This window comes from Camelus bactrianus, chromosome 28 (genome assembly GCF_048773025.1).
Source record: "Camelus bactrianus isolate YW-2024 breed Bactrian camel chromosome 28, ASM4877302v1, whole genome shotgun sequence".
In the NCBI taxonomy this organism is placed as follows: Eukaryota; Metazoa; Chordata; class Mammalia; order Artiodactyla; family Camelidae; genus Camelus; species Camelus bactrianus.
This window is the reverse complement of record NC_133566.1, coordinates 14,456,847-14,481,088: the sequence shown is the minus strand read 5'-3', so window position 1 is coordinate 14,481,088 and position 24,242 is coordinate 14,456,847. Positions and strand designations below refer to the sequence as shown.

General features: G+C 40.1%; 2 protein-coding genes across 3 annotated transcripts in view; one reads left to right on the top strand and one right to left on the bottom strand.

Moving 5' to 3' along the window:
• Nucleotides 1-4,933: 4,933 nt before the first annotated feature.
• TXNDC9 (thioredoxin domain containing 9) lies at nucleotides 4,934-16,195 on the bottom strand. Its single transcript, XM_074354634.1, has 5 exons — nucleotides 16,037-16,195; nucleotides 13,860-14,078; nucleotides 10,240-10,358; nucleotides 7,203-7,457; nucleotides 4,934-5,546 (listed from the first exon to the last, which is right to left on the bottom strand). The coding sequence occupies exons 2-5, from the start codon at nucleotides 14,046-14,048 to the stop codon at nucleotides 5,429-5,431; spliced, it is 681 nt and encodes a 226-aa protein (XP_074210735.1). The 5' UTR covers nucleotides 14,049-14,078; nucleotides 16,037-16,195; the 3' UTR covers nucleotides 4,934-5,428.
• Nucleotides 16,196-17,156: 961 nt separating this feature from the next.
• Nucleotides 17,157-24,242, top strand: part of EIF5B (eukaryotic translation initiation factor 5B) — a 64,874-nt gene continuing 57,788 nt past the window's right edge. For both annotated transcript variants that reach the window (XM_074354630.1, XM_074354629.1), the window contains exon 1: nucleotides 17,157-17,377. In XM_074354630.1, coding sequence (XP_074210731.1) covers nucleotides 17,343-17,377 — 35 coding nt within the window. In that variant the 5' untranslated portion in view covers nucleotides 17,157-17,342. The remainder of the gene's footprint in view (nucleotides 17,378-24,242) is intronic.

The window sequence follows — 24,242 nt, the reverse complement described above, 5'->3', positions numbered from 1 at the left end:
TTGCTTTGTTTTTTAGATGCCACATGTAAGTGAAATCATATCCTTCTCTGTCTGCCTTATTTCACTTGGTGTAATACCCTCTAGGTCGAGCTATGTTGTCGCAAATGTTAAGAGTTATGCCTGAATAATATCCCATTACATATATACACCACTTCTTGAGCCATTCATCTATTGATGGACACCTCAGTTGCTTCCGTATCTTGGCTACTGTAAGTCATGCTGCAGTGAACATAGGGGTGCATGTATCTTTTCAAATTAATGTTTTTGTTTTCTTCAGAAAAATACCCAGAAGTGGAATTGCCGGATCGTATGGTAGTTCTGTTTTTTAATTTTTTGAGGAAACTCCATGTTTTCCATAGCGGCTGTTCCAATTTACATTCCCAGCGAGAGTGCATGAAGGTTTCCTTTTCTCCACATTCTCACCAATACTTATTTGTTGTCCTTTTGGTAACAGCCATTGTGGCGGGTGTGAGGTAGTATTTCATTGTGGTTTTTATTTTCATCTCCTTGATGATTAGTGATGTTGACCATCTTTTCATGTGTCTGTTGGCCATCTGGATATCTTCTTTGGAAAATTACTATTTAGATTCTCTGCCCATTTTTAAAATAGGGAAGCTTGTTTTTTTGATGTTGAGTTCTTTGTATATTTTAAGTATTAACCCCTTATCGGATATATCATTTGCAAATATGTTCTACCCTTCAGCAGGCTGCCTTTTCATTTAATTGAAACTTCTTTCCTTCACTGTGCAAAATATAGTTGTTTTTTGCTTTTGTTTCCCTTAACTGAGGAGTTGTCTCCAGAACAATACTGCTAAGACTGACATCAAAAAGTATAACTTCTATGTTTCCTACTAGGAGTTTTATGGTTTCAGGTCTTATATTTGTCTTTTACCCATTTTGAGTTTATTTCTTTATATGGCGAGAGAAAGTAGTCCATTTTGATTCTTTTGCATGTAGCTAATTTTCCCAGCACCATTTACTGAAGAGACTGTCTTTTCTCCATTGTATGTTCTTGCCTCCTTTATCATAGATTAATTGACAATAAATGTGTGGGTTTATTTCTGGGCTTTCTATCCTGTTCCATTGATCTGTGTCTATTTTGTGCCAGTACATTTTTGATTACTATAGTTTTGATCTAAGTTCCCACCCTTAAGTTGGGGGGTTAGGGTTAGTTTTTTCTTTTAACAAGTTTTAAGGTGGAAGATCACTGACTTGAGATCTTTTTATCTTAAATTAGGTGTTTACTGCTACAAATTTCTCTATAAATGATTCTTTAGTGGCATTCCATAAGCTTTGGTATGCTGCATTTTTATTTTCAATTATTTGAAAGGCTTTCCTAAAATTTTTTTTTCCTTAGACTTTTGGTTATAAAGGAGTGCATTCAATTCTACATATTTTTGAATTTCACATATTTGTTACTTATTTCATTCCATTACAGAGAACATGCCTTTGACTTTAATATTTTTCAACTTATTGAAGCTTGTTTATTACCTGGCACATGGTTTGTATTGGAGAATTTTCCATGGATTGTGCTATGGTGTGAATGTTCTATAGAAGTGTTAAGTGTAGTTGATTTGCTTTGCTGTTCAAGTCTTTTCTTTCTTTGTGGATTTTCTCCCTTGTTTTTCCTATTCATTATTTAAAGGTGGGTGATGGGTCATGTCTCAGACTTTTATTGCAGAATTGTCTATTTCTTCCTCAGTTCTGTCAAGTTCTGCTTCAGAGTTCTTATAGCAAAATACAGGATTATCAAAATTTATGGGCTCCATTGTGAGGTGTAGAGATGTTTACAATTGTTACAGCTTCTTAAATTCTCTTCTATCATAAAACTACCCTCTTTATCTGTAATAAGTCTTTGTTTTCAATTGATTTTTGTGTCAATTTTCTATTTGGTCCATTAGTTTAGCCACTCCAGCTCTCGGATGATTGGCGTTTGCACAGTACAGCGTTTTCATTGTACTTTTACCTTTGATTCTAAAGTGTGTCTTGTGGATAGACTATAGTTGAATCTTGTTTTTGTAATTCAGCCCGACAATATTTACCTAATGATTGTTTAACTGCTCACATGTAGTGTTACATAAACCCAACCATGTGAAGAGTATGTCATTTTAGCTTTTGTTTTCTATATGTATCTTCTTTGTTCCTTTGTTCTTTTTGTGGTTTCTTTCTTAAGTAAAAATGTTCTAGTGTAATATTTTAATTTCTTTCATTTTCTTTGTATATTTTGGGAATTATTTTCTTAGTGAATACTCCAGGATCTGCAATATACATCTTGTCAGTACCTGCTTTAGCTTTATAGCAATTTAATTCTGGTGAAATGTACCCCTATAAAGCTCTAGCCCCTTTCCCCTTTTTATACATATTGCATCGCTATATGTTAAGCATATAATACTTTTTTAAAAGTTATTTTTGTTTTAAAATAGTTGAATGAACATATATATTTAGATTTTTATATTAACTTTTAAATTTACAATTGCTTATCCTTATGTGGTTTATTTAAATATGAAATATTTGCTCCCACCTGCTTTATGGTGTTGTAGTCACAGACATTTCTATATGTCATAGGTACAATTATATATATATTGTTTTACAGAATTGCTTTTAAGTCAGCTGAAAGAGGGGAAAATAGGTCATTGCCATGTCTTTTGTAATTGCTTATATAGTTACCTTTATTGGCGTTGTTTTTCGTTCAGATTTGAATTATTGTGTGGTCTCACTACCTTTTAGACAGAAAACTTAGTTTAGCATTTCTTGTAACGTACATTAAAATCCGAATGTGTCATTTTGCCTTCAGTTCTGAAAGATAGTTTTGTTAGATGTAAGATGCTTGGTTGAGTTTCTTCTTTACTCAGCACTTTGCATGTCATTCCACTGCCTTAGGTCCTCACTGTTTCTGATAAGACAACTGTTAATCCTAATGAGGTTTCTTGTGCATGATGAGTGATTTTCCTTTTTTTCCCAAGATTTTTCTCTTTCAACATTTTCATTCTGACACGTCTGGTTGTGGATCATTTTACTTTAAGAATCTGCTGAACTTCTTGGATTGATTTTTTTCCATCAAATTTGGGATTTTTAAGCATTGTTTCTTCTAGTAATCTTTCTACTGACTTCTTCCTCCTCTCCTTCTGGCACTGCCATTACATATATGTTGATGTTCCCTATTTCTCTGAAGCTGCTTATTTTTCTTCCCTTTCCCCTCCTGTCCTTCTGATTGCATTATCTATAGCAATTAATATCCTCATTTTCTGATTCTTTCTACTGCAAGTAAAAGCCACCAGTGAGTCCCTCTAACGAATCTTTCATTGCAATTACTGTACCTTTCTAAGTCCAGAGATCTCCATTTGACTCTTTAAAAATAATTTCTATCTGTATTAATATTATTTATCTGATGGAATACTATACCTTCCTTTACCTCCAGCATGGTTTTAGTATTTAAAAATGTATGTACTAGCTACTTTGAGATGTTGTGTCTTCTAACATCTGGGCCCATTCAAAGGCACTTTTTTGGATTGCTCCCCTCCCGCCCAGTCACACTTTCCTGTTTCTTTGCAGATCTTCTAACTTTTTTTGCCCTTGTTCAAAACTGGGTATTTTAGATAATACGGCAGTTCTGGAGACCCATACTCCCTTCTCCTCAAGGGCCTGCTTGCTTGTTTAGTGCCTCAGCTGGACCATTTCGGTTAGATCCACTTACCCTGAATTAACCTGATATTCCTCTGCAGAGTGTGCAGCCTGGACGTGATGTAGTCACCCCGACTCCGCCCCTCGCCCGAGGACAGCAGCGTTAGAAGGGCTCTCCCTCTCTTTCCCTGAGCTCCCTGTAGGGCTTCTACAGTTGTTCTGCCTCTGTTACCATGTCCTGCTATCAACACCCACTGCTAGTGGACCTCTATTATTTGACAATGCCCTGGGACATACATTGCCATGGTTTGAGCCAATTAAATTCAGGTTCTTGTAGCCTTTGAGGCTTGTTACCCTAGGACTGCTCTGGGCTGCCCCTTTCGTTCTATTGTACGCAACTTCTCACTGGTCTTCCCTTTGACTTGTTGCTATCATGGCGACACCAGTCTCCTCTTCTCTCCCCTGACCCCTCTTCAAATCTCCCATGTTTACAGCAGCACCCTTAGGCTTCAACTTCTCTCCCTCTATTCTAAATAAAGTCAGTCCCTTTAGGGAATGCTCTGGAAGCTGTTTTTACAGCTTACATCTCTCACTGGACAGAACCTTGTGCTACTGCCCCAGAGGTGGGGATGGGGAGGGCAGCCTGCATTTCTAGGAGCCTTTTCTTCTAGCACTTTGCGGCCTATCAGTGGGGCAGCAGGCGGGGCTTCTCTGCCTGCCTCTCCTTGCATGAACCCTCCACCCTAATCACCACTGCTCTAGTTATGAGTAAGCTGGGGCAGCAGTGATTAGAAACCAGTGTCCTTGGTCTGCCTTTCCTGGGGTATGTATTCTGTGCTACAAGTGGGGACTGGGTGGAGGAAGGAAGCTCCAGACTTCTTTATTACTGTTACTTAGAACAGAGCTTCTGCAACACAGAGCTTGGGGGAATGAGAGATGCTAGCAGTCTGCTCCTCCAAGGGATAAACTGAAGGCCGAGATTGGGAGCTGGGGGGGAGGAAGGGGGCAGGAACATGACTCAAATGCCACACAGACTCACTATTCTTTGGATAAATGTTTTTGTTTGCTGTATGCTCTTATGACAATTTCTAGAGACTTTAATTTAAAAAAAATAATATTTACCAATTATAGTTGTTTCACTGGGGGGGGGGGGTCTATAGATCTCCTCTTATTGCCATTTCAAAAGGGCTTCTTGATTATTTAATACATGTCTTAAAATACAAGCGATCAGGACCCTTTAAATAAGGCAATATGTTCACAACCTGAAAAAGCTTTCTGCTTCTATCAGCTGATTCAACAACAACATGCAGAGTACAGAATAAATAAACCCTTTTTAATAGTTATTTAAATATATTCCAGAAGTAAGGAGTGTTTCTAATTCATTTACAAGTGCAGTCTGTTCACACCAGTAAATGTTACTTGACCTCTTGTAGAAGGTAAATAATGCTGATTAAGAATTAGTCCTGGAATAGTCTGCTGAATTTCTATTTCCAATCTAGTACGTTAAAAACACAATTGTGAATGGTATAAAAACGTAAGAATCATACTGTGATAAAACCAATCTCAAAAATAGAGAATCCAGACCCTCCCCTGGTAATTTTCGAACTCAGAAGTTTTCCTCAATTTAAACATGAGCCGCCACACAGAAGAGATTAAAGACGTCTTTCAATGTGATGCAACTGCATAAAACTCTAGAGTGTGACCGTCAGAAGATCAATGTATTGAAATCAACAGAATTTAGAAAACACATCTAATTGTGAAGAAAGCAGAAATAAAAAGACGATTTACAAAGGATTATAACTGCTCTCTAATCATCATCAGAGTCTGAATCATATTTCTTTCCTCGAATAGTTTTCTTTTCCAGCTTTGTGAAGTTTGTTCCAAATTTCTTTTGGCTCTGAAATGGTGGCTCCATTAAACTTCCACTAAAAACAAAGCAAATTTGAAAAGCATTTATTCTTTATGATTTAGTACAGCTGGTACACCAAACTGCATTAAAAAATCTATCTTTCCTCACTGTAACATGTGGAACGGAGTATAATTTTCTTTAAAATGTCAGTGTCAAGGAAGAGGTACATTATTCATGCTGATGATTAATAGTTTTAAACCTTATTTTGTATTACTGAATGCTTTAGGTTAATGTTTCCTTTCCTTACCATTAATTACTAGTTAACATTTCACAGGATGCACCAACAGAATTTCTGACTGAAAAGCACAGAAGGAATTTCATCCGTTTTGGATATGCTGAACCCGTATTAGATTCTTGTTGACTGTGAGAATGGCAGAGAAGTCAGGCTCTAGTTCTGATAGCCTGTTATGACTCGTTTGCTCCTGTTTAACATCTTTTAATGTTTCGGTCTCTATAGATACCAACAAACCCATGGAATTCATCATCATTAACGAAGAGTTAGTATGAATCTCTTTTCAATGATGCCTGACAAATATTTCAAAAATACCTGGAAATATTCCTAGCATCTAGGTCTTGGTTTTGAGATACCACTTGCCACTGAAAGAAACCATGGCTTCCGAGAGAAACAGCCAGTTCCTATGGAGAGCACAACACGAGGCCCTGAAAGGATCTCGTCGGCACCAGAAAGAAAGTGCTCAAAGGTTTATGGGGACGCGTCAGAAGGACACAGAAGACAGTGTGCAAGGGGTTCTCACTGGCCAAATCTGAGGCGATGTGAACTTCAAAGTAAATAATAACAGTAACAGACTATAGCCCACTGAATAAAATAATCCATAGCCCATTCATTCTAATATAAATAAATGAAAAAGTAAGTTAATGTGGGGTGTGGAGAAGTTCTTCCTTAAATCCCCAGTTGGCTTGGTAGACAACTGAGCACGGGTTAACCAGTTATCACCACCAGAAATGAGGCAAACCATCATCTACCCCCGATACGGTGTACCGAGAAGGCAGAATACACCACCACTTCTGGATTACACCTGTGGGAAAAGTGTATAATCTGAATCTAATTTTGAAACATTAGACGAACACAAACTGGGGGATGCTCTATAAAATAACTAGCTTGTACTCTTCCAAAATGTTAGAGTACTGAAAAACAAAGGAAGGTAACAAGTTGCTATAGGTTAATGAAACTAAAAACACATACTAAGGATATGCAACCCATTTTTTCAGTATGGAAGAGGTTATTGGGACGATGGTAGAATCTGAATAAAGTCTGTAAATTATGTATTTTCTGTTTTAACAACTGTACTGTGGTTGTATAAGAATGTCCTTGTTCTTAGGAAATGCACACAGAAACATTTAGGAGGAAAGGGACAACACATCTACCACATCCAATCAAATGGTTCTGAAAAAATTTTTTTATGTATCTAGAAAGACAATGAAAAAGCAAATATAAAATGTTTAAAACTGAGGAATATGGGTGATAACTCTGATTCTGCTGTAAGACGATGCTAATGGACACTTTTAAGAAATAAGCTTTCCCTTGGTAAAGTTCTTTTTCCATCTCAGCTAAAGTCTTAGTTCCATAAAATATATGTTAACATTAAAACATTCTCTAAAAATATAACTAAGTATGTGAATTAAAAGAAATTGATAGTTTGCTAAAAGTTACCTGTAATTGAGAATGTCAGAACAACCCAGTCTCCATTCTAAAGTTTCTGTGCTGAAGTCGTCTGTATTTCCTAGGTCAGAAAATCCAACAACAAAATCTTGTGTTTTTCCATCTTTTACCAGTGCTAGTGTGGGAATGACTTTGATACGCAGTCTCTCACAAAGGAAAGGTGCTTTTTCCACATTCAGCTTCAAAAATTTGGTCTCAAGGTGCTTCTTGGACAAGATCACCAAATGCCTGTCTAGTATTTTACACCTGTAAACAACAACACATGAAAAGTCAAAGCCTAAAATGGCAGACTTCTTTTCTTTTCCAAAGTAAGTATCATTACGGCACACCTAATTTTTAATTTTTCTGGATCTCAATTCGGCAGCCAGCCTCTGCCTGTGTCAGGTGACCTCATTTCTACGTCATAGATCAGCTGCCTGGTTTTCTACCTCTTATAATCTAGTACTCTAAGGAAGTCAGATTTGCCTAAATGATATTTGTAAAAAAACAAAGTATTCAACATATGCCTTAAGTCTTAAGTGGTTCACAAAGTTGTCATGTTCATGGTTAATAATAAAAAAAATTGTCACCTCTCTTATGCATGCTCCCTGGCATCTCATACAAGGTGACAAATCTGAACTTGACAGAACTCAGAAGAGACACTTCTCAGAATCAGAAATGTACATCTGGTGGCATACTTGTAAGTCACTAAGAAAGACTGAAGGTACCACTGAGAAGGTACACTTCCATCTGTGCAACTCTGTCAGTGAGAAGCATATTAAGGTTAAGGGCTACAAATATGGTCATTATGGTTCTAAAGAAATGAAAAATGCCAGCAGTAACCTTTATTAAGCCACCTGAAAGGGAAAATGGAAAGTGACACTTTCTTTAAATTATATTTTAAACTGCTTCACAAACAACCCAGAAACACTGGGTTGACAAGGCTACTGTAATGATCCTTTTGAGCAGTAGCTCTTAACCAGAAGTGATGATTACAATCAATTTTTAAAATATACAGATAAATCAAAATTCTCTGGGAGCTGAGTTGAGAAACATGCCAGTGATTCTCATGCCCAATAAAGTTTGAGAACGACTCTTTCCGATGACCAAGACACCAAATGCTTCATAGCTGATTTTACTAGCAGGCTTTTCGGGTACTTCTTGGTATAGATTTTCTTGAATTAGATTTGGGTACAGAGAGTTTCTTATAACCTTGATGCCTCCTTACTTTTCCTAAGTGATTCTTTTTATGTATTACCCATGTAGTGTGGCAATTAGTTTTAGCGAAAAATGATAGGAGAGAACGAATTAATAAATGATTTTTGATTTAAGCTCCAAACAATGATAAACCATTACATAAGAATATACATTCTGGAAGATCTGTACATAAGTCACCTCCATGGTTTTAATGGAGTAAGAACAGAATCTACTTTAAGCAGATCTATGTCCCATTTGTCAATTAATCCATTTTTTAAAAATCCAGAAAAAGCAATCAGAGTGTAGTTAAAACATTAGGCTTAAAACCTGGATTCCAGTTCTCTTTTATCATTTAGCAGCTGAATGACATTAGGTAAGTCACCTAACCGCGCCAAGTCCTGCTGTCCATGCACGAAGCACAGGAATTATACCTACTTACCCCAAAGGGTGATTATGAATGCTCTAGCCTGCTATGTGCTAGAAACTCATATCTATCCGCATGTATAAACTCATTTAACTCTTGACTTTTCAGTTTTGTTGTAGGGTAAGTACCCCTGGAGCCGCACTGTTTCTACATCCATCAAATGTATTTACCGAGCACCTCCTGTGTGAGGTCAGTGCTGCTCTGTGGCTGGGAACCTGGAACACAGTGCGCCACAACACAGGCAGACTCTCTGCCTTCACAGAACTAATAATCTAGCAAGTGGGCAAAGACATCTAACAGGTCAACAAACACTATCCACCTTATACTGATGTCTCATCACCTTGTCCTGTGTGTCCAAGGCTGGCACCTTAAAGAACGTGCAGCAGTGGGAGGTGATCGTGTAAATGGCAGAGGGTTTCCTTGATGCCTTTTACCTTCCTAATCGCTTTCCCACTCTCCCTTCTGGGAGATTTCACCATCTCAGTATTTTCTTTCGATTTTATATTCTTAGTCAATAAATCCCAGGCAATCAATCCCCGGAAGGTGTTAATCAGTAACCAAGTTGTTGGGTGATAAAGATAAAGGCCAGGCTGGCTAAGGGAACCAGAGGAGGGTAGGACTGAGACAACAGTGAGTAACCGAGGGTCTGCGCTGGCGGGCGCCTAAGGAGACAGGTACCACTCGGCATCAGCAAACTGCTTTCATACAATTCTATTTATCAAGTTACCTGATTTAAAAAAAAATCCTGAAATTTGATTTGTTGCCAACATTAAACATTTTAAAAATGTTGACAACTAATCAAATTTGAGGGCTTAAAAAAAAAAGGCTTGAGTCCTCTGGTTTAAGATATGACCTCTTCTGGGTCATTTTCACTTTATGAGGGATCTGCCTCCAACGAGAGGCTTGCAGACCTGGGTTGGTCTCAGAGAAATCACTTTCTTCTCCTTCTAAGCCAAACCTGGCAGTCCCAACTGTGCTTCTGGTGAAAGGCTTGGTCAAACCACTGTCTCCTTGTGAGCTGCTAGTTAAGAAGTGACTGAATTTGGAGCTGGGATTCAGGTTGTTGGCCCCATCCCCAGTACTGTGGCTGGACCATACAGCAGGGACAAAAGAAGAATCCTTGTTGCATTGATAAAAAATTTAAGTGCATATGTCTAAGACATTTTTTAAATTAGCTAAAATATTATTCAGAAAAAACAGCCATTTCTATGGAAACACTGATTTTCAATTCTTTATATTTTTGTATGTCACTGGAAAGTTAATCTTTAATAATTGCTTAACTTTAATATACCTACTTCTAGTACAAAGAAACAACTCAGAAAGTAGGAGTTCCTTTTATATTTTTCTTCATGTCTCTCAAGTCAGTATATATCTCTATTCAACAATCTCACCTTATTCAAAACCAGTCACTGAAGGAAAAAAAGTTACCTGAATGTGGAGTCTCTGTAGAAATGGCAAACCACTTTTTTACTCTCCTTGACTTCTTGAAAAAAGTCTCTCTCACTAGGGATTTCTCTGTACTCCCCATGTCCTTTCGAAAGCCATTCCTAATTGGAGGAAAGGGAAATATTACACATTTGAAATATCTCTTTCAAGATCACTTTACATTCTGTGTCCAAATCACTATAATATTTTGTAATCAAATGGATTTTATCTTAGAAATGAATTACTTTTAGTGATTTACTTTCCTATATTTCTAGTGTCAATGCAAAGATAGTCTGTGGGCAATGACTACCTCCACAGCATGGCTCGTATTTAAGACAATTATCTGTCTTGGTAACTTGAAACAGAAGTTCTCTTAGAACTTTGAAAATAAAAATTTAACTTGATAGATTTAGAATGTCAACATCTATTTAATTTCTTTGCACCTGACCTACTAAAATCAGAAGCATTTGTTCAAAGTTACTATAAAGCTTTAAAAATAATGCTCATGAGATAAAGCCCATGGGTCCTTGGGGGAGGGGTGTGGGGTTGGGAGTTACTGCAGCCTGAAGCTCAGGAGCCCTGTTTGCTGTTGATGACTCAGAAAGGCAGGAACGTCTACACTGGCTACCACTGGGTAGTATCTTGGGAAGAAAAAGGTGTCTCCCTACGTGGTGTCCAGGAACAAAGAACCCTTAAGTCACTGAATCCAACTTTCCCAGTCAATACAACAACTCTTATCATCCACATGACAGACATTTTGGTTTCTTTAACTGTTCCTGTGGCGGGAAGCTAGTCACCTCAACTGGAGGCTCATTTCCTTTCTCAGGAGCTGGTTTTAATAAAAAGGAGCCCCGGACTTGGAAGCAGAAGGGCTGGGCTTGAATAGTCGCTCTACCACTTGTTAGGCTATGAATCCTAATAACCGGAGTCTCACTCTCATTTGTAAAGTGGAGACCATAAAGCATCTACCTCATTGATTACAGTGAAAAGGGTCAACATGAAAATAACCACGGCGGTGTCTGGTGCACGTGCTGCAAGAGCATCTGTCCGTGTACCCGGCTGTTCCTAGGGGTGACAGAGGTCTCCTCACACTGCCTGTAATATGTCCGTAACGTTGGTCTGTGGAGCCCAGCGTGGACCTAAGATCAGAGAGAGAAGTTCTAATGTCTCTTTCAACTGTCAGCCCTTCAAATATCCTATGTCGCCTACGTCCTCCCTTCACACTGAACGTGCGCTTTTGACTTTCTCGTGTGAAATGACTTCGAGACTTCTTACTCTTCTGGCTGCCTCCTCGCACAGCCTTATTCCTCCACGCCCTCCTGAATCCACGTGGCAGAAGTCTGAACGCAGCCCTCCAGAAGTCGTCCCACTACAGCATGCCAGGAGTGCCATCTCCTTTCTTCTCCTGGACTTAAAGCTAGCACAGCCCAGACTGCATTCCTCGTTTTGCTGTCTATCTACACTGGCTTACACCAAGCTGACCCTTACAGGAGGCCCTGATCTTTCCTTATTTCCTTGGTAAAGCTTCTATAAACAGTTTAAACTCTCAAGGACGACCCCTTAATGATGTGACATTTCATGATTCTTTCCTTGCCTCACCAATGACTTGTGCCCTAAAAGAGTGTTTTTTTCAAAATGCTGTTTCTTTTCATTATTTGTTCTCAAGTATTTAACCGAAAGGCTGAAGATACAAACCTGCCCAAGTTCCTTAGAGGGAGGCAAGCCCAGTCTGAACCTCCATCAATGCACACATCTCTTCCCAGTCCCGCACTTAGTTCCTTTCACACAGCGTGTGCCCACAAGGATCTGCTGGATGCGATCACAGTGCAGCCTCCCTCCAGGGCCAGGCAGCTGGGCAGCACCTAGCTCTCCCCCAGGCCTCCAGCAGGCTCTTCCTGCTTCTCTTGTCTTTCTCTCCCATTTAAGTCCTACGTCTCCAGCTGCCATAACAGTAGAAAGGTGTGTGGCCAGCTGAGGAATACTGATTAGCACAGGCCTATTAAGTGCTCACATCACTGTACACACTGACTTCCCTTGTACCCACGTGGGTCAAGTTTACTACGCAATCAAATCAAAATTACTATGCAATCTGTACTGCTCTTTCATAAAGAATACTTATAAAAACCATGAAAACTTGCCTACTTCCTCAGAAAAGATGTTAATAAAAAAAGACCTGCTAAAATGCAATAGGAGCTGTAAAACAAGACCCTCTGAGTAACTATGACAAATTTACGTTAAAACGGTTCGTGTATTAACTTTAAAAAGCCCTATAGCCTGCCTGCCTCAATTGGTTTTTATTTTTTAAGCTCTTTTAGGGGGGAGGAGAGAGGGGGAAGGCAATTAGGTTTATTTATTTTTCATTTTTTTTTTAAATGGAGGTACCAGGGATTGAACCCAGGACCGCGCATGCCAAGCAGGAACTCCACCAACTGAGCTATACCCTCCCCCCTTTGGTTTTTAATATAAATATTCAGACTATTGTTTTTAACTGCTCACAAATTCATTTAAGACATTAATGTATGCCCTTCACTGCAAATCAGATAGACTCATAGTCATTCTACAAAAAATATCCTAGTTATGACAATTTTCAGTTGAGCATTAGCAATTAGTATACTAACTGTAATCATGAAATACAAGTTTGTAGCAGAATCTCATAATATATAACCTTAAATCATTATTAGTATTAAGAGAAGTAGCCTGGTTTCAAAACTAGATATAATGTGTGTATACAGGTGTATATAAACACACACATACAATTTTAGAAAACTGAAAATATAAAAATTGGAACTCAGTCGCGTTACGAAAGCCTTTCCTTTTTGTAGCAATTCTTCTAAACAGTGAGGGTATAAACACTGTCAAACACATGCGATAAAGCAGTACAAACAAAACTCCGTCTCTTAGGAGAAGTAAAAGCTCACGTGTTCATAACAGTCAGCTGAAGAGGAACCAGAGTTGGTGATAATGTCTTTCAATGTAACTTATACCAATGGAGCCATTTTTTAACATCAAAATTCAACTGACAGAATTTAACCCAATGGATTTTGATCAGAGCCTGTCAACTACGAGTTTGTTCCATGCTCTCAGTCTAAGCGGCTGACAAGGACAAAGCTGTGGCCGCCTTTCTTTATGACCCAGATGCATTCTTTTGAAGAGATAAGCCACATGATTAAATGTTACATGGGAAATGCCTGAAATAATTTTTTCAAAAAGAAAATTGCCTTACAGGTCTTATCTTGTTTGCTTTGAGCACAGCCAAATTATGATTGGCTTTCTCATAACTCCACCTGAAAGAGAAACCACTGACTCCTACCATGCCAGTGCTCTTCCCAGTTCACTGTCCTCAACCACACAAGTCTGAGCTCAGAAAATTATCCTGGGCATGTGTTTCTTTCACTTGATGGTGGATGGATATACTGGTCAGGCTAATTCTGAACATGTCTTTAAAACTAAATTTTTTGGTTTTTTTTTTCCCTTCTGGAGAAATTTTTAATAGCATTAGGTACTTTGAGGTCAAAAAAGCCTAAAAACTGAGGGCTGAAATGTAGCTACTGCAGCACGGTTATGTATAAATTGTTAGAAGCATACTGTTATGGCAATTTCAGAAAGCAGGGCAGAGAGGTTACTTGTTTCTGCTGTTGAGCTTTCCTTAGTGCCTCAAGTCTCTTTTCTTTGAGGCGTTCCAATTCATCCTCATCCATCTGGTCCAGTTTCTGAATTTCCGAATCCAAGTGTTCTTCCACTAGTTTGGTAGTCTGAAGCAACTGATTCTCCAGGACTTTGGAAAACATGTCAACAGATGCAGTCGCCTCCATTCTTCTAAACAGTACAGTTCAGCCTGGATGCTGGGGAGAAGGTTTACGAAGTTAGAGGAAAAAAATAAGATGCTTAAGTTTTCTCTTATTTTCAGAAATGCTAGCAAGTATATAATTTGTAGCATACAAAGTGTTCTGCTGACAACCAAGCACTTCATATTACAGATTTTTACTTAAATGTTTTAGAATTTGATTTTCAACAGGTTATAGTCACGCTACGCCAAAACGATTTAGACCCAAGTATAGGTGCTTCGGATTTATAGTGTTTTACTATCCTAAAGCAAAGACAGGTCTTTGTGACCATCACCAGACCAGAAATCAATGGGTAGCTGAAGTTAAACTGAGTGCTATATACTGATAATAATTAGTGTTCTTTACCAAAGGAAAAGAGAAGAAAAGCAGTAATGACTGGGAATGATGATAAAGTTGAACTGTAGTGAGGTTTTACCTGCACATATACATACCAAACTTTGCTTCAACTCTGCCTAAATGATTTTCGTTTAACTCCAAAGAGAGCTCATCACAACATATGTAAAGAACTCTGACTGGTGTTCCTAAGCTTTAGTTTCCATTCCTGTTCTTTCATTATCCAGTAACATCTATGAGGCCACAAAAATTGATACTGGTATTGACTTACTGATACTCAGTGTTCTTAACTTTGATGTCAAACTATAACACTCCAAATATTACAAAGAATATTGATTATTCCATCACTCCTCTATAAGACAGGAGTTTCAAAATAGAATCTAATTCAGATTAGAAAGGACGATCTCAAATACGTATTTTAAATGTATTTGTTTTTCAACAGCAACAATCAGATGGCGATTTTATGTGTACCCCTGGGTTATTACCACAGAAATTCGACTTACAGTTTGCCGATCAAAGTAAGAGGCTGTTGCATCTCAATTAACTTACTACAATACATTTGGAACTACTACTGAAGCACTTTCAAAAATCGGAATAAACTTGTGAACTCATTCACCCAGCTTCTGACACACTGCCTGGTCCCACCAGATCCTCTATAAACGCTAAACTGTAGAGAAAGAGTCGTCTTGCAAACTTCGCTTCAAGTTCTTTTTTTTTTTAATATGAAAAGGAGCTGAAAAGCGTACTTGATTTCATCTTTGTTTTCCCGGAGCTAGCAGTGCCTGGAACACAGCAGGTGCTCAAAAAATATTTGCCAACGGTTGAGGAAACATGTGCCTAGCTTTTGTTCACGTTGTCGTTAAGTTTCAAAAGGATTTCTGGGTTTGAAAAACCAAAATGTAAGTTCCTCATCAATACTACAAAACTTTAAAGGAGCTGTATTTCAAATGGAGAATTTCACACTCCCTACCTCCTAAGAAAAACGTAAGGCTGTGACGCTCCGTATCGGGGCCAGACGAGGCAGAAAACTGGATGTTAAAACACAGAGCTGCACGTCAGAACCTGTTCTTACAGGGGCGTAGCGGAGGCTTCCCCCTAAAGTTTCACGGGCTGAGCTCAGAATTTAATTCTGGGATAACCAGAAGCAGAAGCGATTAATCAGAGCTGTTCTGGGGGCAGGTGGTGGTGGCGGTGGTGACCGCAAGCAGAAACGGGGAGAGGAGATGGTGCAACGATCCTTATAACTTCATTCGTCAAACCACAGGCTTCTTTTTTTCAGTTCAACGGAATGGTGAGCAGGAACTTGTCCTCAAATTACTTAACATTTCCTTGATTCCCCACCGTGCACCCGCCAGAACACCCATGGGCCCTCATCCTTAGCAGCCCACCAGTCACTACCCAAAAGCATCCCCGCCACTGCCCGAGCCCCCGACGACAGACGAAGGCGGAGTCCGGGAGGCCCGCGACTTCGACGCCTGCCGGGGCGCATGCGCCAAAGCCGCCTCCGCCGCGCTGACAGCCGCGTCCGAGCCGCGCCCCCCCCCCCCCCCCCCGCCCCAGCCGGGAGTCCACTAGCACTGGGACGCGCGGCCGGCTTTTTCATACCACCCCCTCGGCCTCACCTGAGCTCTCGGTGAGAAGTGAGAAGTGAGGAAGCAGCCCCTCCAAAAGAGCAACCCACTCTGGCTTCACCCTCGCAGCGGCTGCGGGCGGCTCCGAAGCGGCCGTCACTTCCGCCTCCTCATTGGCTGCGACCCTCACGCGATACAGTCTCGACTCCCCGGGAAGTTGGGGGGGGGGAAGTGCCGACGGCGGTGAGCCTTTTGCGCATGCGCCCCCATCCCGACTCGGCCCCAGCCATCCGGAAGCCGAGGTGTCCTATCTTTTCCCTCCCTGCGCGTAAACAGCCCAGAGGGCGAGGGAGCGAAGTGTGCTGGACATTGTAGTTTCTTAGGGCTCAGCCTGGAGTCAACTTTCTTAGGCTCTGAGCCTCAGTACACGTAATGTTACATCAGAAATGAAATAGCTGCGATCTTGCTTGGGAGTGACGCCCCAACTTTGTTTCCATTCTGTTTCTTGAACTTTCCCCTTCGAAGTGTAACTTATATAGCATGATTTGTTTCTACACAGTTAGCACTCATATCATCGTCCAGATCCGGATACAGAGCACTTACACAACACCAGCGGGTTCCCTCGTGACTTCCCTAACACAAAGTTTTAGAACTTGCTCTCGTTTTGAATGTAAAGACTGTGGGGAATGGATGGGAGTGTCCCTGTTTAGGGTTTTTGTTTGTTTTGTAACCGTACATACCGCATAATTCACGGACTTTACTGAGGGGTCCAGTTTTGTTCCGGATTTAGCTACCTCTGGGAACACCCAGACCGCTCACCGCTGGTTCACTGTGGTTCCTTACTGAACCTCATGTAGCTTAGAGTACAAAGGTATAGAGGGTGAAGGGTGGAAGAGAAGCCCAAAGTCGGCCTTTGAGACTGAGCTCCGACTCCCTACGTTCGCGTTTCCCCGCAGGGAGGGGGTTCACGGGGGAATTTTCAGCCTCTTTGTCCGTCCACCTCCGGGTTCTAGAACCTGGAAACCGCGCGGCGTCGGTGCGTGGCGGACGCTTGCGGGAAGGGGGCGCTCGGGCTCCTGCCGGGCGGGCGAGTCCACTGGAGACGCTCTAGCCGAGACGCAGCTCTCGATGCGCCGCGCCCTGCGTCCCCACGCCGAGGCGGCGGGGCGATGCGCTTGCGCACTCGAACTTCACACCATATGTGCCCTGTCCCAGTGCGCGGGTCTGTGGAGAGCCGGGTGCGAGAGGCGGTAGCGCGAGGGGACGGAGCCGAACGGAGACCGAAGTCGGCCGGCAGACAGTGGGTCTGTGAGAGACCGAATAGAGGAGCTGGGGCCGCGAGCGCCGCTGACACACCATGGGAAAGAAGCAGAAAAACAAGAGCGAAGACAGGTAAGCCAGTGGCGGAGTCCGTCCGGTGGCGGCCGGCGCGGCTCAGGGGGTCGCGCGGGTCCCGCGGGCGCGGAGTGGACCGGGTCCGAGGCCCGAGGCCGGCCTCACGGAGCACCGCCTGGGCCCGGAGTGGGCGGCGCGGGACCAGGACCCCAGTTCCGGGCGGGCGCGAAGGACCTCGGTGGCGGGCGAGTTCCCAGCCGAGACTCGGTCCGCTCGCTGCCCCTCGCCCGGCCCGGGAGAAGGGGCCCCGGCCTGAGGAGCGCGGCGGGCTTCGGGGTTGGCGGCCCCGCGGGGAAGGGCTGGGGCGGCTCCACGGGGCCAGGGCGGCTCGGCCAGCGTGGCCCGGGCTGGTGGGGGCTGTTTTTGCGGCGCTACTGTTGGCGGGGGTCGGGAGGAGTTCCTTTTATGTCTTTGTGTCTATGAATCTTGGAGAGAGAGGGAGTTGGGAGCTGGTGCTCCTACAGCCAGGTTTTCCCACTCTCTCAGCCGCTCAGGTACTCTGGAGTTACCGGGAGCAGTGTAGCAGCCAACTCCCTCGTAACTTCTTTTAATTTGGGTACAGTTTTCATTTACTTAAGAGCTGATTATCCGACTCCATGCTATTTCGCTTTCCTTCTTCCGGCCTGTCTTTTGGTCATTTCTTTGCTCTCTAGCACCTCCCCTAAGAAAGGAGGAGGAGATGAAACAAACCAACCAGGGTCGCTCTTCTCTAACCATTTAAAAGAGTTTTGGGGCGAGAGAGTCTCAGGATATATGTAAGTTACGTACCCCGAGATTGGAACATTTCTGGGTGTCATACTCGATTGAGTTCTTTCCCCCTTCTCATCGAAAGGGTTTATTTCCTGGGAGGGAACATCTGTTACTTATCACCTCTGTGTGCTACTCACCAAGCTTAGTTAAAGTGCTAGGCGGGGAGAAGATAAATTCGAAAGACAGAAACAACCACCTGCGATAGATAGCTCATCACTTTGACCCAAAACAGCTGTGCGGTCTTGAGGTTAAATAAGATCACTAGTTGTAAGTTGGAATCCTGAATTGTTTCCTCACCTGAGCCTCGCCTAGCTGATGAATGGAATTAAAAGGCGTCAAGGCGAGTCTTGTAGTTCAGTTACAGGTCTATTGGAGGAAGTTAATTGGTTTGAAGAGGAGAACTTACTGCTAAACCAGATAAAAAAGAATAAGCAGAATTCTGGGGTGATTTAGTGGGACAAAAAATCTCTCTGCTTTTGACAGGATATTTTGGTGGGTAGGATGCTTTTTTCCTTCAGCCTTCACAAGAAACAAAGTGAGCTCAATAAAGCTTCATGTACCAATTACCCAGCTTCAACCATTGTCAAATGACTGGTTCTGTTTCATCCACCTGCTGGATGTTTTAAAGCAACTCTCAAAATCCTTTCATGTGCAAATCCTTCGGGTATCTGAAAGGTATATAATTGAGGGGGAAAAAAAACAAGCACAGGAACAGCCATAGTGTCATCATTAAGCCTAAGGAATTCTAGCAGTATTTTCTTAAATATTATAAAATGTCCAGTTTTTTAATTTCACTGATTCTTATTTTAAAAGTTATTAGATTTTTACATTTGGTTTGTTTGGATCAGGATTACCGAAGTCTCTTCTTTAGATTAAAAAAAAAAAAAGTATGTTATTCTTTCACATACAGTTTTTACTTTCCAAGCTCTTTCACTATGGAAAAAAAGCTCTTCAGAGAGGAGATACTTAATCTTGTCTATGTATTTTTTAAGAGAAAAGTGTCTCTTGATTCGTAAAGATTTTCATGAATGATGTAAAGTTTAAATTGCAAACACTGAAACTTGTTAAATGACTGGTTTGGTAGTGAAGAAGGAATGCTATGGGTTTTTTTTCCCCCTCAGACTAGATCTTTAGTCTATTTTTTGGCTTATGTTTAAGGAAAAGTGGTGGCAATGTAATTGAAAAACATTTATTTTCTCATAAGCCAATGTCAAGTTTTTTTTTGTTTTTTGTTTTAAATGCTTCGTGGACTCTTGCTTGAGTGCCTTTCAAATTGTATCTAAGAAGTCCTAGGGTTTTGCAGGGGGCCCCCTTTGACCAGGACTGCTTGGCCTTTTTGCTTTGGTGTTTCACATAAGATATTTGGGGCAGGGCTGAGAGTGTCAGGAAGATCTACTACGTTGAGAATTTTTTTGCTTTGACCTTTTGTATGTTAAAATAGTACTTTCTTAAAGGATATTTTAAATATTTGTAATAGGAACAAAATCAGACTGGAAAGAAAGTTAAAAAGGAGAAAATACTATTTCAGTATTAATATTCTTGTTTGTGTAAAACGAGATTATTTGTTTGGTTTAACTCTCTTGTATAAAGACCTCTGCTTTAAAAGCTTTTACATCCGTCCCAACTGCCCTTCCCTTCCAAGCTATCCTAAGTCGCATGTTTTTCTGCTCAGGAAGAACCGGCTGAGAAATGAGCAGCTGCTTATTAGCTCTCAAGGTAAGGCCTTGAGCCACTTTTCAGTTCTTGGAAAGAACATAACATACTTGACTGCTTTAGTCCTTATATCATTATTTTAAATTCTTAGCCACTCAGTGTTCATTTAAGTTTTTTTAAATCTGAGTGTCTAATTTTATTCCGATCTTACACGTTTTGTTATACCAGTGACTGATCTTTGTTTAAACATTGAGTTCTAGAATTTTGTTTCAGCTTGTGTAATTCTGATTATGAGATTTTGATAGGCGTTCAGCAAGTTTTCCTACCTTTTTCAGTTGACTGGGATGAGATTCAATATTCACAGATTATACAAACCAAACATAAGGCCTATATTTTCAGTTCTTCCTGTAACTTGCCCAGTCATCAGTTTACACAATGGGACCTTATGGGATCTCGCATTCTCTAGCGATGTCCTTCTGTTTCCGTTTACACAGCATGATGGCTGTTCTCTTACTGATTTGTACAGAGAAAAAAGTATCTGGATTATTTAGTTTTTCACAGTTACCCTCCAGTTGTTCATTCTGGTCTTTTTGTCTTTTTTTGCTCCCCCAAGTGTGGTAGTGATGTTTAATAAGAAATAATGTGATGTTACCTTAATAGGAATAATACATTTCCACCCCCTTACAAAGGCTATAGAGGGAAGGAAGATACTTGTTTCACTGATCCCACAGTCAGATACGGAGGTGAGGATGAATTCAGGAACTAGAAGTTCTTTCAGGATTTAGTAGCGTTTTTGATGTATCTTCAGTATCAGTTTACTTTTTCGGTGCTGTGATACTCTGCACTAGTGGTGAGCCACTATAGTGACTCCACTGTTGTTTGCACTTAATTACAGACAATGCTCCTGTCATTACTGGCAAACTCCCTCTTTTTGGGGGGAGTTCTGGCTATCTCTGAGACAGCTGTATAAGTTTTAGATTTTTTTCCCTAGTGTCAGATATTTGTCCTGGTCAGTCAGGTATGATGAGGGTAGCAGGGTCCCTCCTCTCTGATATAAAACATGGTGATCTGCTTAAGGAACCTGTCCAGAAGGAGCTGTGAGTATAGCAGGTACTCCAAAGCTTCCCAGAGAGGAAGTAGTCCAAGTGGTAAATAGTTCAACAAAGAAAATTATTTCTCATTTTCATATATTTGAATTAATAGTAAACCTTTATCTGCGTACATTATATCAAAAAAGAAAAAAGATGTGTAATCTGAGTGTTCTCTTGGCTTCGCCTGTTCCTACACTGATACTTTGGGAAACTGATACCTGGAAGGAGGGGAAGAAGTCCTAGTTTGCCGTAAATGAGTAAGAAAGCAGATGATAAACTGTTGTTATTAGCTTATAGTAATCTCTTAAGCCTTCTATGCTGGTGAGCACTGGGGAGCGTATGCAGCTACTTTTGATGTTACTTGCCCACTAGTTGTGCTTTACTTATCCTTCAAAGTTTATTCCAGTCTTAGAATTGGTAGATATGTTGGACAAAGTGTTATTTATTTAACTGAGGAACTGAGTGGTTAGGTTAGAACAGCAGTTCTCAATCTTTTTGGTCCTAGGGCCCCTTTGCACTCTTAAATTACTGAGGAACCCAAAAGGGTTTTGTTTGGGTTAAATCAGTTGATACTTAACCATATTACAAATTAAAACTGAAAAATTGTTAAAATATTTATTAGCTTAAAAATAGAAATAATAAACACATTATATGTTAATCTAAATAACATTGTTAAATAATCAGTTTCCAAAAAATGAGAAGAGTTATGTTAATCATTTTTGCAAACCTCTTTACTGTCTGGTTTAGCTGAATATAGTTTGATTCTCATCTGCTTGTGCATTCGTGATCTGTAGCAGTATCACGTATCATGTGGCCTCTGGAAAACGTCGCTATGCAGTTGTGAGAAAATGAGAATGAAAAGACTAATAGCCTCGTAGTACTATTTTGAATATAATTTTGACCCTTGAATTAGTTTAGACCCCCTGAATAGGTTTTGGGGGCCTACTTTGAGAACTGTTGTTGCAGGGATTCCTAAACTAGATTTAGGCATTTGTGGGGCATTTTCCTAGCTGTTTGACTTTCATTTATGTTTGCCCAACAGGTCGTTAGAATACATGAGAATCACTCAAGGACAGCTTAAGACATACGTGGGCATTAATGCTCTTGATAGTTTATCCACTTAAGATTTTCTTTATTTTTTTATGTAATAGGTGTATTTATCAAGGCCTGTTAAGAATCTGTTGGGATTGATTTTAATTGGGAGTCCCATTACGTTTTTAGATTATTTGGGACACATATCTTTATGCTAGTGAATCATTCCATTCAGGAAGTGTATGGTCTGCTTAAGTGTTTGAGTGCCAGATATCCTTGTAGGTGCTGAAATACAGTGATGAACTAAAATTAGTAACATGACATGCTGCTCTATTTGGTTAATTGTATATCAGTAAAATTTTATGATTCATTTGAGTATTTAAAATATTTCTTGCTTGTTTTATTGCCAGGGGTCATATGGTTTTTGGATGTTGTCTGTAGTATGTGTCTCTTTCTGTGTATGTATTTGGTAAATAGGAAAACTTTTTTCAAGATGGCTATCTTGTGTCTGACCAGCTTACTGAGCTCTCTATTATTAGAAGTAACTGTAAAGGATGAGACCTGAATTGTGATTAGGTTATTAGTTTGTGATAATATGCTATAGTAAAGAGACAGAGAGCTGGGAGAAGAAGACATTACAGCAGCATTCAGATGTTAGTGACAGAAATGACTCCTTTTCTCCTCCCTTTCTAACTTGTGCCTTATGACAAATATGTACTGTTAAGAAATTTTAGTACAAAATATACAATAACTTTGAACCCTTATTGAAATCACAGTACACTGCTTGCTCTAGCAGTAATCATAGTATTTACACAATTTTAATAATAACAAGAAGCAGTTAACTCTGCTGTAACTAGTTTGAGAATCTGGAGGAAGGAAAAGGTATAAAGATATATGAACTACTATGTAACATGTAGAAGAGGAAACAAGCATAATAATGTACTCTCAGCTATTGAAGCCAAACCTGACTTAAGAACGTGTTTTTTGTTTTTACTGTGCTGTACTAGCTGATTTATGACATCCTGATATTCCAAAATGTAGACTTTCTGAAGAAAAATTAATATCTACATAGGATCTTTACTGGTGAAGCAACTGTTAAAGATTAAGAATTTAATAGAGGAGGGAAAATAGAAGAATGACAGCCATTGTGCACAGGTCAATCAGTGCCAACATTTCTTTAAATAATTTCTTTTTCCCTTACCCTTAGTTGAACAGCTGCCTATCTCATAGCCTATCTGTTTAAAATGAGAGCAGTGATGATTTAATGTTTCATTGCTTCCCATTTCAGACATGGTATATAAAATTTCAAATTTTTTTTAGAGAAGCTCCTACTTTCCGTGCAAGTAGCAGTGAGTGATTTTTTTTAGAATCATTGGTTTTCAAACCTTCCTTTGGTGATAGAAAGATACTTTCTATTGAGATATAAAGTATTTGTTTGGTTTTCCTGTCTTTGAAAACTTCTTTGATACCATAAACTTTGTATGAACAGTCTCTGAAAAGTACGTTGAGTACTGTTGTAACTCAGTTATATTTGGTCATTAGATTTCAGGTACTGAGCGCTGGTGAAACTAATAAAGGTGACTGGGGATACTGTAGTAGTTGGAATGAGATCTTCTAAGTCTAGAATCACGTGTCCTAAGAGTCCATTGTGTGAATATGCCTCATTTTATTGACCTGTCCGTCAGTTAGTGGAGATCAGGTTGTTCCACTTCCTGGCTGTTATGAATAGTACTGATATAAAAATCCCTGTACACGTTTTGGTGTGGACATAGATTTTTCAGTTCTTTAGGGTATATACCTAGGAGTGAAATTGCTGGGTCATGGGTTAACTATTTCACTTTTCCAGGAACTGCCAAGTAGCTTAACTCTTTTCCCAGAAACTGCCAAAGCTGCGTGTCCATTTTATATTCCAACCAACAGTGTATCAGAGTTCAAGTTTCTCTACATCCTTATCAACACTTGTTATCATCTGACTTCTTGATTATAGCCATTCTAGTGGGTATGAAGTGGTATTTTATTGTGACTTTTGGTTTGCATTCCATGATGGCTTAAGATGTTGATTATCTTTTCATGTGCTTATTGGACATTTATATATCTTGTTTGGAGAACTGTCTATTCAGATCCTTTGCTGATTTTAAAATTCAGTTATTTTTATTATTAAAGAATAAGTTCTTTATATACACTAGGTATAATTCCTTTACCAGATATGATTTGAAAATGTTTTCTCTCATTTTGTCGGTTATCGTTATTCTCTCCCACAGCAGGTTGTTTCACTTTCTTGATGGTGTCCTTTGTAGGACAAATGTAATTTTGATAAATTCTGATGTATTTATTTT